This window comes from Gymnoscopelus braueri (assembly GCF_963280865.1).
Source record: "Gymnoscopelus braueri genome assembly, chromosome: 24".
Classification (NCBI taxonomy): domain Eukaryota; kingdom Metazoa; phylum Chordata; class Actinopteri; order Myctophiformes; family Myctophidae; genus Gymnoscopelus; species Gymnoscopelus braueri.
The window spans coordinates 12,126,501-12,145,197 of NC_137626.1; the positions used below are offsets into that span (position 1 = coordinate 12,126,501).

The following is an 18,697-nucleotide window of genomic DNA, read 5'->3' on the forward strand; positions in this document are numbered from 1 at the left end:
TTCCATTCAGTGACACACTTCCATATAGGTTATGCTGACTATATCGAATCGAATCCAAAAGACTGAAATCTTTAAATCTTTAATCCATGTGGACGGATGGATGGATCATCAATCAAAAAAATATAGGCTGTGCCATCGATAACGCAGCTGCCCTGAACGTTCCAAACTTTGTGAACATCCCTATAGCGCTAAGAAACAACATATGAACGCGTGTCCTTCTCTATGAAGGGCAGAACAGACCAGTTCCATCTCTTCACTATGTTAATGGCTTGTAATGAGAGACTACTGGCTGGCCCCCCCATACTGTATGTATAGCAGTTATAGGTATACTGTGTATGTCCTTGCTTGTTCACAGGTGGTTCTATTTTTTTCAGGAAATGGAGAGAGAGAGAGCGATGAGGAGTGACACGCAGCAAAGGGAGGCCGTCGGAGCCGGGACTGGAACCTGCGACCGCTACGCCAGCAGTCCAGGCCTGGTGGTTCTATTTTTATGGATAGCATAGCCTCCCTGCTAAATGTGTGCGTTTGTTTGTTCTTTAAGTAACTGAATTACTCTGTTACCTGGAACTTGAGAAGTTGGGTTAAGCACAGCGCGTTGCATCGCCAAACAGAGAACCAAGGGGCTATGCCAGCAACATCATCACTAACTGGTAACGTAATTGGTAAAGTTATATCTTTGTTGACAATTGACAGTCCTTGAGCCTGTGTGCAAGCGGGTGATATGAGAGGTCTTAACATAAACCAGGTCGCATCGGCAATTCATAATCAAGAAGGCCCATAGCCATAACGAGAGCCCATGTAGTAAATCGTGGGATTACACCTGGTAGATTCAAATGGCCGCAGCTGTGCAATGGATCGCCGCGAGTGGATTTTTCCCTCTACTTCCCTCCATGTTCCCTCTACTACGACAACCCTGTGAGTGTAATGAGGCGAAGGTACAGTAAATTTGCCGTTTTTGCTGGCAGCATGGTGCTACTATTACACTATTACTCTGGCAGTTAAAGAGATAAAGCCGATCTACATGTGTGTACACACACACACACACACACACACACACACACACGACGGTATATGCAGGGCCGGTTACCTGACTGGTTTGCTCTCGGGGTCCGTGTCTCTGAAGCCCATCTCCTCCAGCTTACAGCGTTGGTACAGCTCGTAGTGCTGTGTGTGCGCGCGTCCGCTCACGCAGGTCCTCTATGTTCACGCAGATCAAGCACCTCTCTCAGCGGAACTCTATGCCCACGGATCTAAAACTAATGTGTTTAACAGAGTACTCAAAATCATGGTTAAAATCAAATCAACAGTGTTCACATGAATAGATTCTGACTGGTTATATTGGAATGATTATGTTGCTTTAGTTTCACAGTTAATGTATTGGGTCTGATCAGAGTTTTTCATTACAATGTTTAATTCCTTGTATTGGATTGGTTTTCAGATTAATGTTCCATTTAGAAAGGCCTCCTGTGGACAGGTGTTGAAATGTCATTTGTGATGTCCATGTCAAATAAAATAAACACAACAATGCTTGTGTCATTGCCAAAAGAGCGCAGCCAGATCCCAATACTTAATTTCTGCCTTCGTTCTCCGTCTTCCAACGTGGCTGTGCAGTGTCACAGTAAAATTGGTGACCTGACGAAATATGTGACAATTTTGTGGACTTCACATAATGCACACAGCAGTGATCTATGCGCAGACACTGACGTTATGTTAACCCATTCAATACGGGAACGCATCTGTCATTTTGCCAAGTTGAAAAACTACAACATTGAGGAGGAGTAAAACTTGAACATGGAATCTCTGTGCTGAGAGTCTAATCACCATCACTCAGTCACTCTCAGCAAATGCAAATGGCACTCTCTTTACCTGTACCTAATCTTTCACAAGAGAACAGATAAGCATGAACATAAGCATATTGGTCAGTATGGGTACAAATAACATTTTGGTATTTACCTGTACACTCTTTACTATTTAATTCTTAAACAAACTACATTTAAAACTGTAAAGTCAAAATACTGTAGTCAAAGGAAGGAAGTTTGTTTTGTGTCTTTGAATTTATTTTGAGCATAGTGTTCCTTTTTGCAATCTAAATAATCCTGCCAGTGTGGATTGGTTAAAAGTTACATTTATTGGACCATATGATTCATTACAAAATCTAAATGTCACAACTTCTCTTTATTTCTTTACATGAATGTCCCATATAAAACCACAGCCTGGATAGTGAAACGCACCACAAACAATGCAATCAGTAAAAATGAAACTTTTTTTGTACACGAAAAAGATATAAACTAGACAGTAGCAAACCTTTCATACATATGTACTGTAGGTCTTAGATAAACAAAATCATTGAGGAACGTTCCACTTCACATCGGGCCTGTATGAACCCTATTGGGGTTTATGTTCCAATAATGTCCAGCTCATTGAACATTATCCCAATTATTCTAACTACTTACGATCATTTTCTTACACTAAATCTTGATTTTAAAATGATCTGCATTACAGTGGCCTGTTGAGAATACTGTGGTCAGTTATCAGGACCAACCCAGTAACTCCATCATGAGTGGTTCCTCGTGCTCAAGAAGTGCCAGGAACAGGGCCTCTGCTAACACGTCGGTGGTCACACTGTCAAGAATCCTCCTCACGCGTGCTTCACAATGTGTCGCAGCATCGACTTTGGCGGCCATTTCTTTATGGAACCCCATACTTCGCAGGTCATCAACGACGGACTCCACATTCTTGACTCTTCCGACTAAAGCCCCCCGATTCTTCACAAAGAAATGCTGTTTGTCTGTATGCAAATGAAACGACAACACACTGTAATAAATACCTTAACATGAAAAGGAAGGTTGAAAGCAACACACACACACACACACACACACACACACACACACACACACACACACACTCTTGTAAAGGTGATATCTAAAGGGATTGTGAAGTAACTGTGTCAAGAATGGGTCTGTACCTTTAACAGTCGTTGTACTGTTCGTTCTATTTGGTTCAGATGGTCCTGTGGACGACAGAAGTGAAAGACTTTATTGCAGTGTGTACACAAATACTATTACATATAATAGTTGTTGTTTTTTGGGGGGTTTTATGCCTTTATTTTACAGAGGGATAGGGAAAGTAGGCTGAGAGGAAATGGGGAGAGAGATGGGGGGGTGACACGCAACACAGGTCGTCGGGAACGGGAGTACTGTATGCGTACCCGTTGGGGTACATAAAGGTATGCGAGATTAAGTGTAAAATGGAAAGAATTGTTTTACTGTTTGTTGTGAATGTGCTGATCTGTAAATTGTTAAACCAAATTGAATTGACTAGCACAACTGTTATTGAACAGAAAGCAAGCAATGCGTATTTGCTGTTATTCTGTTATATTATTGACATCTGAAATGTTATGTTTAAAATACATTTGATCAGGAAGCACTAATCAATTGCATCTCTTTCCATCACATGTTTTTGTTATGGGTTTCTCTTTCCTAAATGTTAATGTTGTAAGCAGGTACTAGGATTCAGACATTAGGGTGTGTGTATGAGAGTATGTATGTATGTATATATATATATATATATATATATATATATATATATATATATATATATATATATATATATATATATATATATATATATATATATATATATATATATATATATATATATATATATATATATATATATGTGTGTGTGTGTGTGTGTGTGTGTGCAATTACAATACAGAAAATAAAAAACTAAAATAAAAAAAGTTGCAACACTCTGTCACCTATGAAACATAATAATGCATTATTTACATACTCTCCATGTTAAAGAACTGTTGGTTCTATACAAAGGTGCAGATCAACGATCACATGAGTCTAAATGGATATCTAAACAGATTGTGAAGGAACTGTAAGGAGAATGAGACTGTACCTGGATCAGAAAGGCTGTTGTTCGTTCTCTTTGGTTCAGATGGTGCTGTGTGTGGATGAGAGAAGTGAAAGCCTTTATTGCAGTGTTGACACGTGATTAATACATCGTTAAATATTAAAATAAATTATATGAAACAATTTCAGTCATCAAAGTAGAAGCTCGCTGCACGATCATGGATACAATTTGATTTGTGTATTTGTGTATAAAAGAGAAAATTAGGTGTGAAATCAAACATGTATTCTCCGCCTCAGCATTTTCTATCCTTTGTACCTCAGGGTATTTTCCTTGTATGAACCAGTGCAGTGTCATGATTACGGGTGATTCATTTCCCCACCCAACCAAAGTGGGGACCCCCAGGGGTCCTTGATGAGGTTCCAAGGGGTCCCCAGATAAATGATTGATAGTTGGGAACCAAATGGTCCCTTATACTGTAGGTCTGTAACTCTGAGAGTGTACAAATGGAAGCATTTGTACAGTTTTACTAGTTTATCCAATGTATTAGGTCCAGAGCTGCAGGTGCGACATTAATGTTAACTCTATCCACTTTGACATGACTGGAACTATGAAATTAGTGCAATAAAAATAGACAGATTACGGACCAATGCTCGGGTGATATTATTATTATTGTTTTTTTGGTTATACAAATCTCTGAATTTTGTAGGTAGAAAGTTACAAAGTTATATACTCTTAGTTGCTTGTTTTAGAAGAGAATATACTTAAGACTTCTGGTGATTAGTAGTTTCGTTCCCTACCTATGTTGAATGCACTTATTGTAAGTCGCTCGGATAAAAGAGTCTGCTAAATGACTGTAATGTAATGTAATGTAATGTAAAGTTAAATGGTCCAGTCACAATCTCTTCCTCCCTTTTACAACCAGCCTCACTCCTGCACACAAAAGGGGAACTCCAGGTATTCTCTAATAACAAATTCTTGAATAGGACTCTGGTCACGGCATCGGGAGGAGACACTGAGCACGATACTGAGTATAAGTACTGTTCAATAGCTTCCCACTGCTCCTAATACTTAAATGCACTGGACAAACCTGTACAAATTCCATGTATGCAAATGTGCACACTGTACCTTTAACTAACAGCTTGTCTCGTCGCCACACAACCATGTTCTCAGGTCCCTGTAGCTCCAATGAGACCACTTTTGTACTGAGATCCATGAACACATCAAAAGAGGGATGGAAATTTGGTCCAAAATCCAGATGATAAGGCTGTGCAAACTGAAGAAACATAACTGTTTTATTTTGCGTAGTAGTAGTAGTAGTAGTAGTAGTAGTAGAAGTAGTAGTAGTAGTAGTAGTAGCAGTAGCCTAGTTGTTGTACAGTAGTAGTAGGCCTAGCAGTGGTGGTGGTAGTAGACTAGTAGGACTTGCAGTTCCAGTGGAAATTATGGAACACCATAAAGTCTTGTAATTTTACCATAACATAAAGTCAGGTTATAATTTTACCATAATTATGATAAACTCAGGTTGAAGTGGGATACTTTTGGGCAGAGGTTGGTAGAGTAGCCACAAACTGTACACAGTCATTCAACTAATAATTAGTTAAGTAATTAAGTATTACTTAAGAGTAAGAAAGTATTAACTATAATGAGAGTGTTCTGTCATTATGAACGTCAGATCTCGACCCAAAAAGAAAAAACTATTAAAATACGCAATCTAGAGCAGGGGTCTTCAACGTTTTCAGCCCAAGGACCCCCTAGCTGAGAGAAAGATGAAGCAGGGACCCCCTCTTTGTTTACAATTGTGTTTCAGATTCAACTTTTTTTGTTTACATGGTCTTTTTTCCCTCTACACCTCTTTGCCAAAAATAGCCGATCTACAAGCTCACAACGCCTCGCAGCGCGAGGCGTTGTGAGCTTGTAGATCTGCTATTTTTGGCTAAAGTTCTCGTCAGAAAAGGGATGCTAGGGTTTAAGTGGTTAAGGTAAAACAAATAATCATATCAGAAAAAGATTTGGAGGACCCCCTGTAGTAACTCTAAGGACCCCTTGTTGAAGACCCCTGATCTAGAGCATGGACCGTCCACTCGGGTTTTTAGCTGCGGTGGACTCGGTATGAAGTTATGAAAATGTTCTACTGTACCCTAGGATATAATAATATCATATAAAAGGTAAGAAAAAGGCTAGTCCGAAAAGCCCCCTTTAATGGGTTAAGTAAATGTAAGACGTTTCCAACCCACCTCGGCCTTGGGGTCTACTTCATGTTGAGGACAGTGCAGACTGTAGACCTGATCTGGGGTCAGTTTGCAGTGTGAGGTAGTGGCGATGTATGTATCCGTTTCATGTTGTACTTCCACCTACAAGGACATGATGGACCTTTAAACGTTATGTAATGTACAGGTCTTAACATTTGACTGTACTACATTAAATGTACTGTTAACGATTGTGTTAACCCATTAAGACCTGAGGCGATTCTTAAACATTTTCTAAATCCTAAATCCTAACAGTTTTTTGAAGAAAATTATAAAAATAAAATGTTTCAAGATTTAAAAAAAATAGCAGATCTACAAGCTCATAGCGCGCCACTCGGTGCCGTGCTATGAGCTTGTATATCTGCTATTTTTGAATAGCCAAAGAAATCTAAAGTGACACAGATGCGTTCCAGGTCTTTTAATAAAGTATTCAATCCATCATCCAGCACAATTTAACCAGATTGCTGAATCATAATGCCTGGCACGAGGGCACATCTTTATGTCTATGTACATACAGGCAGTTTCCCCCGTCTTTGTTACCATCAATACCAGGATATTTTGACATTGCTCTTTTGTCTTCATACTGTAGCTTACAATACATTTTGGTCTTAAATTGGTTGTCAATTTTGACCACACCTACACACTAGCCTCTGGTTGTTTCTTCAAAATCAAAATCCATTTCATATCAAGTCTAAAGAGATTCAAACTCTCTGCGACGCTAGCTAGTAGCTACTTAATAGACGACATACTTTACCTCTTTAATAGGCACATTCTTTGGCAGAAGGAATACTGTCATCACAACTTCTTCTTCTCTTGGTGGTTGACGGAAGAGTAGAACTTGACCATCGGTCGGTTTAGGGGTAGGGTTAAACAACCAGTTCACAAGCCACGTCAGCCCAAAGTTGGACAGGTGAGTCACATTTACAACCACGTGAGTCTTGGTCACTTTCACCGTTTCTAAGAAGTTCATCCCCTCATCTGTGATGTGGGCCACAGAAAGGGCATCACCTGTGAAAAGATGTTTAACATTTTGCAGATATTTAACATGCTCATACTGTTGAGGAGGAAGTGAAAATCAGACAAACACTTCCCAATGCACTCTGTGAACTGAACGCTTGCCTATCGAGTTTTATGTTTTACATCACTAACTTACTTAAGTACAAGCAACAAAATGTTGTTGGGACTTGTTCCGCTAAATGTTTGTATTATTCTAATGTAATATGTATTAAGGCAAGAAATACATAATATAATGAAAATATACAATGAAAAATATACAATTATGATAAAGGCAATGGAAAGTGTTGTGTCTGATTTGTCCCCCTCAATATAGGATAATAGGGCAATATACCCCTTTAAACAGCATGGATTCCATTTTACAATAAACAAAACGTCAAAAGAAACTTTTGTTTAACAACACGCCTAAACCATCAAACACAGCATCCCATATATTGGATGTCAACATAGTTTGTCTGTTATACTGTGTCACTGTGAACAAGAACATTTAAAAGGATTGGATAATGACAAGAACAGTGTCTTACCGGGTGTGATGTCACAGTGTGGCAGGTGTAGTTGGCAGATCACACTTGGCTCCTGAGCACACTCAATGCTGAACAGGGGCCCTGCAGGAGTCCTCCCTGCCGACTGGAGACATCTTTCACCCCACTGAACAGTCCTGTAGACGACTTCTCCTTCCTCCGTCGTTCCAAACTTCAACCCAGTCTGACTGCACTGGAACAGCCCCGCCCCGGGGAACTGGAAGCTGTTACACACCACAACCATTTTTTTCTGTTTATTTTAATCTATTGACTTCTCCTCTTGCCACATGTTGCATCAAGTTAATTTACCAATACAGTGGTTGGTTCAATAATAACCCATTAAGACCTGAGGCCGATTCTACAAATGTCTTCTAAAAAAACAGTTTTCTGAAAATCTTAATGTTGCTTTATCAGTGGTGCTTGACATTGTCCTTGACATTGTCATGTCAAGGACCCCCAAAATGATATATATTTGGCCGCGGACCACCATCTCAAAATATTTAGTTCCAGGAACCCCCAGAAGTAAAGATTTGAGTTAAAACTGTCCACTTTAAAATAATATATATTCAAAGATTTGCACACATTAAAAAAAATTCTACAACCTCGTAGCGCAGCACCCACTCGGTGCCGCACTATGAGCTTGTATATCTGCTATTTTTGAATAGCTAAAGTGTAAAATAATGTTTTTTTTAGCTCAAATCAAAAAGTGACACGCGTTCCAGGTCTTAATGGGTTAACAGTGGAAGACACAGCTGCTGGCCTCAAATATACAGGTTCTACATCTATAGGAAGGTACCAATAAAGCTGGTTAGGATTGAGTTACCTGTATTGGTTGGATCTGTGCTCCGTGTACACTCTCGGTGAAAAAGGTGTCTGAAAGACAGAAGGCAGTCAGGAAACAATCAGTAACTTTCCTGATGTTCAGTTTGTGATTATTCTGCAGAGAAGCTACTTTTACTCACACTGTCACGGCTTGAAAGATCAACTTCATCAGAAGAGAGTCTAGAAAGACACACACACACACACACACACACACACACACACACACACACACACACACACACACACACACACACACACACACACACACACACACACACACACACACACACACACACACACACACACACACACACACACACACACACACACACACACACACACAGAATGAGAAGATGTTTAAGAGATCAATTATAGACAGACAAGACAAGATAAGATAGAGGGAGAGAGAGAGAGGGTGTGCACATACTGTAGAAATATTCAATTGTTAAAACTGGTTACAGATATTTTTCATCCAAGCATGGAAGATTCACACAATTACTATTTTAAATAGACATGAAAATATGTCTAAACATGTATTATATCCACAATAATACTACTGTTATTAATAACTTATTACATTACTTTTCTTGTATGGGTACATAAGAGCAGAATTATTTTGTACACAGGCAATCAAAAGAGTAATCGTATATTACTGTCCGGCAGATGGCTACGGTCTGATATACACAGTAATGTTATGTTTAATGTTAATGTTAAGTGCAGTTTATAGATTCTTACCGTAGATACGCTATACTGGGGTCTTCCTCTTCTGAAGCAGAGTACTTCTTCGGGTCAAAGCGGTCTAGCTCCCTTCCTGATGACTGCAAAAGGAAGATGAAAGCTGACCACTGCGCAGGAGAGAGTAGTGTAGTGTGTATTTGTGAGCTCAGGTATTGTTGGATCTCCTCCATTAGAGAATATTCATTTAGCTCGATCAGACAGTAGAACAGATTGATGGTTCTCTCTGGAGAGGGATTCTTCCTGATCTTCTTCTTGATGTACTTGACCGTTTCCTGATTGGTCTGTGACCTATTTTCTATCTTCACATGAAGCCGTCTTAAGAGAGCCTGATTGGATTCCAATGAGAGGCCCAGCAGGAAGCGGAGGAACATGTCCTGGTGTTCCTTTGGACACTGTAATGCCTTGTCTACAGCACTCTGGTAGAGGTGTTTTAACTCTATGTTAGGTTTACCTCTAAATAGCGTGGACCACTTGGAGGGTTGTGATTGTGACAGTAGGTTGGCACCAGTGTTGATGAATGAAATAAAAACATAAAGAGCTGCCAGAAACGCCTGAACGCTCAGATGCACAAAGAGGAACACCCTGTGCCGATACTCCTGCATATAGAGCTCTGTTAACACTCCTGAGTACACTGCTGTATCAATGCCACACTTTGTCAGATCTTCTTCATAGAAGATCAGGTTGCCTTTCTTCAGCTGTTCAAACGCCAGTTTCCCCAGAGACATAATGACCTGAAAACTCTCTGGATCCCTGTCAGGATGAGCTATTTCATGATATTTCACTCTATCGTGCATCAACTGAACTTCAAAGTAGTGGAGGTAAAACTCAGTCAGGGCCAATGGCAGCAATCCTTCCCCCCCTCTCCTCAACATGTTCTCCTGAACTGCAGCAGTGGTCCAACAGAAAACTGGGATTTGACACATGGTGTGTAGGCTTGGTGATGTCTTGATGTTTGAGTAGATTTGTCTGGCCTTGTCCTTATCACTGAAACTCTTCATGAAGTACTCCTCCTTCTGGGTGTCAGTGAACCCTTTCAACTCTGTCTCCCTGTCAACATACCAAGAAGGGATGTGTACGGCTGCTCCAGGTCGTGTGGTTATCCAGATGTGAGCAGAGGGAAGCAGATATCCTCTGATAAGGTTTGTAAGCAGCACATCCACTGTGGTTGGCTTTGTGACATCAGTCAAAATCTCACTTTTCCGGAAGTCTAGGTAAAGCAAAAATTCATCCAGGCCATCAAAGATGAACACAACTTTGGACCCTTTGAAGCTGCAGATTTCTTCTTCTTTGATTTCACCAAAATAATAGTGAAGAAGCCCCATCAAGCTGACATTTTCCCCCTTCAATTTATTGAATTCATTAAAAGTGAATGGAAACACGAAGCAGATATCCTGGTTTGCTTTTTCTTCTGCCCAGTCTAGAGCGTACCTCTGAGTATTGACTGTTTTACCAATGCCAGGCACTCCTACCGTCATCACTGTTCTGATTAGATCTTCTCCAGGTAGAGGTTTAAATATGTCTTCTATTTTGATTGGTGTTTCTGGGCCCATTTCCCCCTGGTATCCAATGATCAACTCGACACTACGCTTTCTATCTGTGATGTAGACCTCTGTGAAGATCTCGTCCAGATATATTCCTTTCCCTTTTTTGGGGATCATGACATGCTTTAACTTCACCCTCAGATTAGACTTGAGTGTTTGTTGACCCACAGCAGCAAGAGTTTCTAAATGACAAAAGAACAGAGGACATTAGTAAGTGTTATGGTAAATGTGGTCCTCAAATGAGAGGTTTGGTGGTCATTCTAAAGTAAAAGTGGGATCATGCTGCTGTAGCCACTGAACTATGGAACTTTGATGTCAAATTAATTAATGACCATGTTTACACAACAGTTTAAGTCTATGTTTTTTTTTTTTTTTTTAACCTCTACCAGCACCATCGAGAGCATCCTGACGAGTGGCACCAACGGCCAGTTTGGAAACTGTACCACCGTGTAACACAACGCACTACAGAGAGGGGTGGGAACAGCACAGTGCATCGTGGGAGGTGAGCTTCCCCCTCTCCAGGATATACACAAGAGACGATGTGTGGCGACTACACGCTCACACCGCGTGAGCTTGTAGATCGGAAAGCTAGTACTTCTCCATACATGTATAAAATAAACAAAGTGCTGACCCTGTAGCCTGAGGGACATTTTCTCCTAGTTTTCCATAGAGAGATGTGTTCATTTGTCTCTGAAGATGCTTTACTTCAAGAGTTATTGTATTTTCTGTTATCTCCATTTTATGGTTTGTGTTAAGGATAGGTGGGACATTAGGGCAACAAGAACAAATCTTAACTTAAGACTGTTTATCAGCCTTTTTCTCATCAGTATACTGTATATTTCTTAACCATTTAAACCCAAACTTCTTTGCCTGGAGTCCTCCCGAGGTCTATACTACGTCCCCTTCCCTTTTCTCTCTTCGCCGGAGATAGCCTATCTATTCTACAAGCTCAGCTTAGTGATCTTGTAGATCTGCTAATTTCACTGAATGTTTTCTCCCAGAATAGGGACGCAAGGGTTCATGTGGTTAAACAGTTTGCATTATTTGACTGAAATAGAGGTAAAAGATCTCAACCATAATGAAACCCAATTCAACCAATAAAAGCCAGCCAACATCCCACACATCTCTCACCCTCTGTGCAGTCTTCAACCACCACCGCATTATCGCCCTCCGTAAGAGCTTGTGTCTCATCGTGCTGGCTCTCGGCTCTGGCGACCTCGGCCTCGCCCTCCACCTCAGCATCCACAGCGGTGGCGACGGCAGCCTCGGTTATCATCACGGCAGGCTCCGTGGCCACTGGCTCAATCTCGAGCTTGGCCTTGGGCGTGACAACAGCTTCATCAACTTTCATGGCATCAGCGACTCCAGGGGCCACCTCAACCTCAGTGGCATCTGTAGCCAGCCCTGCAAGCTCCTCAGGGAGCTCTGTGGCACCTGTGGAGGAGGCAAGGAGTACAGTGGATACTGGAGGTCATTTGACAGGTAGAGGATTGTGGGTGGGTGGATGGATGGATGATAAACCACCATGGGTGAATTAGGGGAGGGAGAGAGAGAGAGAGAGAGTCCATAAATTGAAGGTTTCAAGGTTTTCCCCAAAAAAAGTGAAAATAGCCTATCTACAAAACCAAAAATCAGCTGAGCCACGTTATGAAGGATTAATCTGAAGTGCCCATTTTTGTGCAGTACCCTTTGATTGTTTGTTATTCTGAAGAAAATATGTTCAAACGCAACATATTATTGAGAATTGCGCAAATGGTAATGTATGTAATTAATGTATTTGTGCAAAATGAACCTGCTATATAAAATGTGTATATTACTTTTATGTTCAAATTTATAAATCCAAAATATAATGATGTAAGTTTGCGTGTGGGGAACCCCCCAAAACCCCCCCTAAACTACGTTTATGAAAATACGCGGGTAGGTGTGGAAGAGGCCTAAGTAGCTCTGGGATGTGCGTGTCTTTTAGCTGTTTATCAGCCCTTTTCTCATCAGTATATATTTCTTAACCACTTAAACCCAGACTTCTTTGCCTGCCCTGGAGTCTACCCGAAGTCTATACTACGTCCCCTTTCCTTTTCTCTCCGGACATAGATGATCTATTCTTCAAGCTCAGCTTTGTGATCTTGTAGATCTGCTAATTTCACTGAATGTTTTCCCCCAGAATAGGGACGCAAGGGTTTATGTGGTTAAACAGTTTGCATTATTTGACTGAAATAGAAGTAAAATATCTCAACCATAATGAAACCCAATTCAACCAATAAAAGCCAGCCAACATCCCACACATCTCTCACCCTCTGTGCCGTCTTCAACCACCACCGCATTATCGCCCTCCGTCATAAGAGCTTGTGTCTCATCATGCCGGCTCTCGGCTCTGGCGATGACCTCGGCCTCGCCCTCCACCTCAGCATCCACAGCCTCGGTTATCATCACGGCAGGCTCCGTGGCCAATGGCTCAATCTCGAGCTTGGCCTTGGGCGTGACAACAGCTTCCTCTGCTTTCATGGCATCAGCGGCTCCAGGGGCCACCTCAACCTCAGTGGCATCTGTAGCCAGCCCTGCAAGCTCCTCAGGGAGCTCTGTGGCGCCTGTAGAGGAGGCAAGGAGTACAGTGGATACTGGAGGTCATTTGACAGGTAGAGGATTGTGGGTGGGTGGATGGATGGATGATAAAGCACCATGGGTGAATTAGGGGGGAGAGAGAGACAGAGAGATAGAGAGAGAGAGAGAGAGAGATAACTTGAAGGTTTGAAAGTTTTCAAAATGTTAAAAAAAATAGTGAAAATAGCCAATCTACAAAACCAAAGATCAGCTGAGCCACTTTATGAAGGATTGATCTGAAGTGCCCATTTTTGTGCAATACCCTTTGATTGTTTGTTATTATGAACGCAACAGATTATTAGGAAACCATTATGCACTTCACTGCGCAAATGGTAATGTATGTAATTAATGTATTTGTGCAAAATGAACCTGCTATATAAAATGTGTATTACTTTTAATGTGTATATTACGTTTATGTTCAAATTGATAAATCCAGAATATAATGATGTAAGTGTTAGGCTGCATTTACGCACCTGCTTGTCATTAATGCATACAAAATATCTATTACCGTTATTTTTATCAGAAATTTTAACCATTCTGGACATTTGGACAGGCAGTTACACATCGTAGCGCAACCTCTGCCTTAGGGGTGTAAGCGTCTTACCAATACTCTTCAACAGTTGTTTGATGAAATTGTAAACTGTTGATCTGATGTGTGTTCCCTTTGGATCCAACATCATTATGTTCAGGTTCTTCATTTGGGCATTGCTTTTCTTCTTGGCATGAATCTCGGCCTCATGGACCATACTATGGACCGTAGTTTGTAGTCTTTCTGTTGGCATACATGTGGAAATGTTCTGAATCAACAGTGCCCTTTGCAGAAAAATGCATCACTGAAAATTGTCATTATATTTATTTAAAAAGATATCTCTCTGCTTTATAACCCCTCATGAATAGTAGTGTAACTGGTACATTTATAATTTTGGAAAGTACTGTATGTACAACATGGCAATTGACAATAGGCATCACCAGATAACAACCTATTCAATAGTAACCTTCAAGCAATGAACTGCACCAATTTACAATCTAGGCATTTAGCAGATGCTCTTATGCTCAGTTCACATTACAGCACCGACGCTAGTTCACAACGCTAAAAGCAATAATAGGGTGTATCCGAGGTTAAGAGTTGAGACAGCCGTCACTTTGTGTCAACAGAATTTGTCAGCTGTCAAGGTGAACAAACGCAAAAGTATGAAATCAACTTTTGAAATCAAAGATTTCATAATGCGCAGCTATAGATAGGAAAGGAATCATTATTTTATTTAACCCTTTCAGACCGAGAACGCATCTGTGTCATTTTAATATTTCTTTGGCTATTAAAAAATAGCATATATACAAGCTCATAGCGCAGCACCGAGTGCCGTGCTACGAGCTTGTAGATCTGCTATTGTTTTTTAAATCGTGAAACTGTGTGCAAATCTTTGAATATATATTTTTCCATAGCGAACATTTTTAACTCTGTTACAACTTCTGAGGGGGGGGGGGGTCCCTGGAACAAAATATTTTGAGATGGGGTTCCTTGACATGAAAAAGTTTGAAAACGACTGATTATAGCAACAAGGTTTTTTTTTTCAAAAAACTCTTAGGATTTAGAAGACATTTGTAGAATCTCCCAGAAGCAAAGATTTGAGTTACAAATGTTTGCTTTGAAAAAATATATATATTCAAAGATTTGCTCAAATGTGCTCGAAAATAGCAGATCTACAAGCTCATGCCGCGCTATGAGCTTGTAGATCTGCTATTTTTGAATAGCCCAAAGAAACTTAAAAAATGACACAGATTCTTTCCCGGTCTGAAAGGGTTAAACATTTTTATTTAAATTCATAACATTTTCTCCAAAACACTTCTCCATTCATGTAAAAAAAATAATAGGCTATTGAACACAAGTCACACTCAGAACATGCAAGCAACATCATGATGCTGCCGGCAAGGTGTTCTTTAATCTACCAGTAGAGAATTATTTTAAGAGGAGGTGCATGTGAATGGATGGAGGCTAATAATCACTTTCATGACTCATCTCTGCCCTTCAGGTGGTATAGAATTATGCATTATTTTATAATCTAATCCTATAATAAAGCCAGCAGAGAAGCAGTTTATTAACCTATACAACTAGTGTATTTTAACAGCAACAGTTGACAAACGGGTGCGAAAGATGACCATGTCAGCCAGCCCAGAATGTATATCTGGAATGTTGGATTCCAGTGGCTCTCTGGGGGGCGGGGTTTGCAAGTCAAATCACGCATCCAGGACAGAAAAAGCTTACTTTTTTTCTGCAGTCGTTCCTGAAGCCAATGCCAATCCATCATCAGCAACCTGTTAACACAGTCATGACTCATGTTATTTCAATCATATCTTGCCTCAGTACTATTGCAATCATATCTTGTACAGTATAGACCAAGTATTTGTTTACTAACATTGGGACTGGACACGCTGGTTTCAGCACACCCCCCCAACCCCCTCTTGTGTGTTGGCTAGTGAGGCGTGCCCTAGCGAGACCTGACAGAATGGGTTTCATTTGGAGCCAGTGTGACGTTTGGAGCCAGTGTCGTCTGTTAAGGGGTCTATTGGCTACAATAGTGGTGTTCTGACCATTGTAATTGTGTTTGATTAGTTATTAAGTCCACGCATGAAATTCATTGAGAATGTAAGGTCTCCTTATGCAGAACAAAATCAGTCTACAGAACCAGGGATGTGTGTTTTCAATTAGTTTGAAGTTGAACAATGAATCCACTAGATGGTGCGCACATTCATTTTTATTTATTTATTTATTCAATTTTCACCATTAAAACATTTAATTGCCCCATACCATACACCAGTAAAGCCCGTACTTCTCTGTACATGTACCAAAAAAAGGTGCTTGCCCCAAATGTTAACTAGCGCAGCGCAGTCTTTGTGCAATGTATTAGTCCATATTTTTAAATAAAGAAGCGTTTTAACCCCGTCTGTGGCCGATTCTGTCAGAAGTTCCCAATGGGCGGTAGTGACGGGACGCATCCGGTGAAAGCCGGAATTACACTCAATGTAAAAAGGAAGTAAACGAGTCGGGAAAATGGCAATCGGCCACAGACGGGGTTACAACACTTATTTTTTAAAACATATTGACTAATACATTGTACAAATACTGCGCTGGGCTAGTTAACATTTGGGGTAACCAGGTTAGCACCTTATATACTTTATTTGTACGTGTATGGAGAATTACGGGTTTTACTGGTGGATGGTGAAAGGGGGGGGGGGGGGGGGGTCGCGAAGACTCGTAGACAAATAAATGTCAAAATCGATACAAATACATCTACGATAGTCTTGATCTAAGGCTACATAGCATCTGGACCTGGTGTGAGCCAAGTATAAAAGTGTAGCCTATATGTTTACTTGTTTGTCTTTTCATAAATAGTTCTTCTGTCAATACATTCCGTGCAGGGGATTATTTTGTAAGTGTTGGAGAAAGATAATCACCTGCACGGAATTTATTGACAGAAAGTAGCTCATAACATGTCTATGGTGGACTTTTATGGAACAAAACCTTTATAGATACATAGAGGATAATCCAAGCTTTCCGTACAGCTGCAATGTTGGTGAGTTTAACGTCATTTTAATACAATCAGATGAGACTGACTGTCTTTCTGTTTGGATGTAGGGGCTGTCAATTAGCTGTAGAATACAACTCTGTAGACGTATTTATGATTCTGACGTTTTCAATCTACGAGAGTTGTAGGGTTCACGCCCCATGGAGACAGGGACTTTCTGCACTATGCCCCGTAGACACTCCAAACATGTACAAATTGAAAATAAAGGTGCTTACCCCCACGCCCCAAATGTTAACTGTCTCTACGCGGTAGTAGTTTAATGTAATAATCCATATCTTTCAATAAAGACGTGTTTTAATGCCGTCTGTGGCCGAACGCCATTTTTTCACCCTCGTTTACTTCCTGTTTACATTTAGTGTAATTCCGGGATTCACCGGATGCGCCCCGTCACTACCCGTCACTACCACCCATTGGGAACTTCCAACAGAATCGGCCACAGACGGCATTAAAACACTTCTTTATTGAAAGATATGGATTATTACATTAAACTACTACCCCGTAGAAACAGTTAACATTTGGGGCGTGGGGGTAAGCACCTTTATTTTCAATTTGTACATGTTACGTAAATTTGTACATGTTACGGGGCATAGTGCAGAAAGTCCATGTCTCCATGGGACGTGAACCCTACAACGCTCGTAGATTGAAAACGTCAGAATCATAAATACGTCTACGAGAGTTGTATTCTACCGCTAGGCTGTCAATGGTTGTTATTGCAACTGCTAGATAGCATTATAGCATCTATGCTATTTAGTACCTAGAAGTTATGCGGTCATTTGAAGTAGTTTTATAGATGGGTTTCCGCGCGACGTCATCACAGAGCAGAGTGCGTCATCTGCGCATGCGGGAGGTAGAACGAACCGGAAGCGCCATTGACTCTGTTGTTATTTTCGGGATTTAGATAGGCATAATGCTGCTATTTTAGGCATAATAGGCATAATGCTGCTATTATATACAAACAGATCCAACTTCCAACAAATCATTTTTATTGAGTAAAGAAGATATTACAAACTGCATCATTTAATCTACTTTCATTAAACCCAGTGAAGACTATTACTTTTATGAATGTACAATGGGCAGAGCTGCTGCGGGTAATAGCGCCCTCTACAGGCTCTTCCCTCCACTGCGCGCGCATCATCCTCTCATGTTTACTAACAGGAAACCCATCTATAGAGCTTCACGGCAAACAATAACCTATACTACCTACAGATGTTTCAATTAAACGTCATGCAAGACTGTAACTAAAGTAAGGAGTAGATTTGACCAACTTTCATAGAATTGTGTTCATCGATCAAGTATGAAATGTGGATAAGAATATAACAGTTATGAGACATTTTACCTTCATACGCAGAGCAAAGAAAGAAATGCTGGTTCCGAAGGTTCTTTCTTGATTCTTTTGCAGGCGTTGGCTTCAGAGTTAATATAATGGTTGACTTCCTCAAACCAAACTCGGGGAGAGAGAGAGAGAGAGAGAGAGAGAGAGAGAGAGAGAGAGAGATAGGGGCAGGTAGAGAGAGAGCGAGATAGAAAGAGAGAGCGAGATAGAAAGAGAGAGAGAGAGAGAGGGGCAGAAAGAGTGAGAGAGAGGGGCAGAGAGAGAGAGAGAGAGAGGCAGAGAGAGAGAGGTAGAGAGAGAGCGAGCGAGAGAGAGCGAGAGAGAGGGGCAGAGAGAGAGGTAGAGAGAGCGAGAGAGCGAGAGAGAGAGAGCGAGAGAGAGGGGCAGAGAGAGAGGTAGAGAGAGAGAGAGAGATTGTATAGACCAATTATTTGTTTAC

The 18,697-nt window shown here is 40.8% G+C and overlaps 1 protein-coding gene across 2 annotated transcripts; it reads right to left on the reverse strand.

The window, feature by feature from the left end:
- Window positions 1–1,609: 1,609 nt before the first annotated feature.
- LOC308080683 (uncharacterized protein) lies at window positions 1,610–18,371 on the reverse strand. Of its 2 annotated transcripts, XM_080422611.1 has the most exons (15): window positions 18,262–18,371; window positions 15,605–15,654; window positions 13,946–14,113; window positions 13,035–13,328; window positions 11,875–12,177; window positions 9,200–10,925; window positions 8,605–8,644; window positions 8,466–8,515; window positions 7,646–7,866; window positions 6,862–7,115; window positions 6,096–6,212; window positions 4,987–5,134; window positions 3,907–3,951; window positions 2,966–3,010; window positions 1,610–2,788 (listed from the first exon to the last, which is right to left on the reverse strand). In XM_080422611.1, the coding sequence occupies exons 2-15, from the start codon at window positions 15,645–15,647 to the stop codon at window positions 2,532–2,534; spliced, it is 3,711 nt and encodes a 1,236-aa protein (XP_080278737.1). In that variant the 5' UTR covers window positions 15,648–15,654; window positions 18,262–18,371; the 3' UTR covers window positions 1,610–2,531. The 2 variants fall into 2 exon arrangements, with proteins under 2 accessions (XP_080278737.1, XP_080278738.1); XM_080422612.1 differs by lacking the exon at window positions 11,875–12,177 and having other exon boundaries at window positions 1,611–2,788.
- Between the last annotated feature and the right edge of the window lie 326 nt (window positions 18,372–18,697).

Bases quoted from the DNA above. Each gene is read 5' to 3' on its own strand.
- LOC308080683 (XM_080422611.1), bottom strand. From the start codon at position 15,647: ATGATGGATTGGCATTGGCTTCAGGAACGACTGCAGAAAAAAA. The intron at 10,926-11,874 runs GTGAGAGATGTG...TTTGTCATTTAG, and splicing joins GGTTGAAGACTGCACAGAGG to AAACTCTTGCTGCTGTGGGT. The intron at 7,867-8,465 runs GTAACTCAATCC...GGTGTGTAACAG, and splicing joins CACAGATCCAACCAATACAG to CTTCCAGTTCCCCGGGGCGG.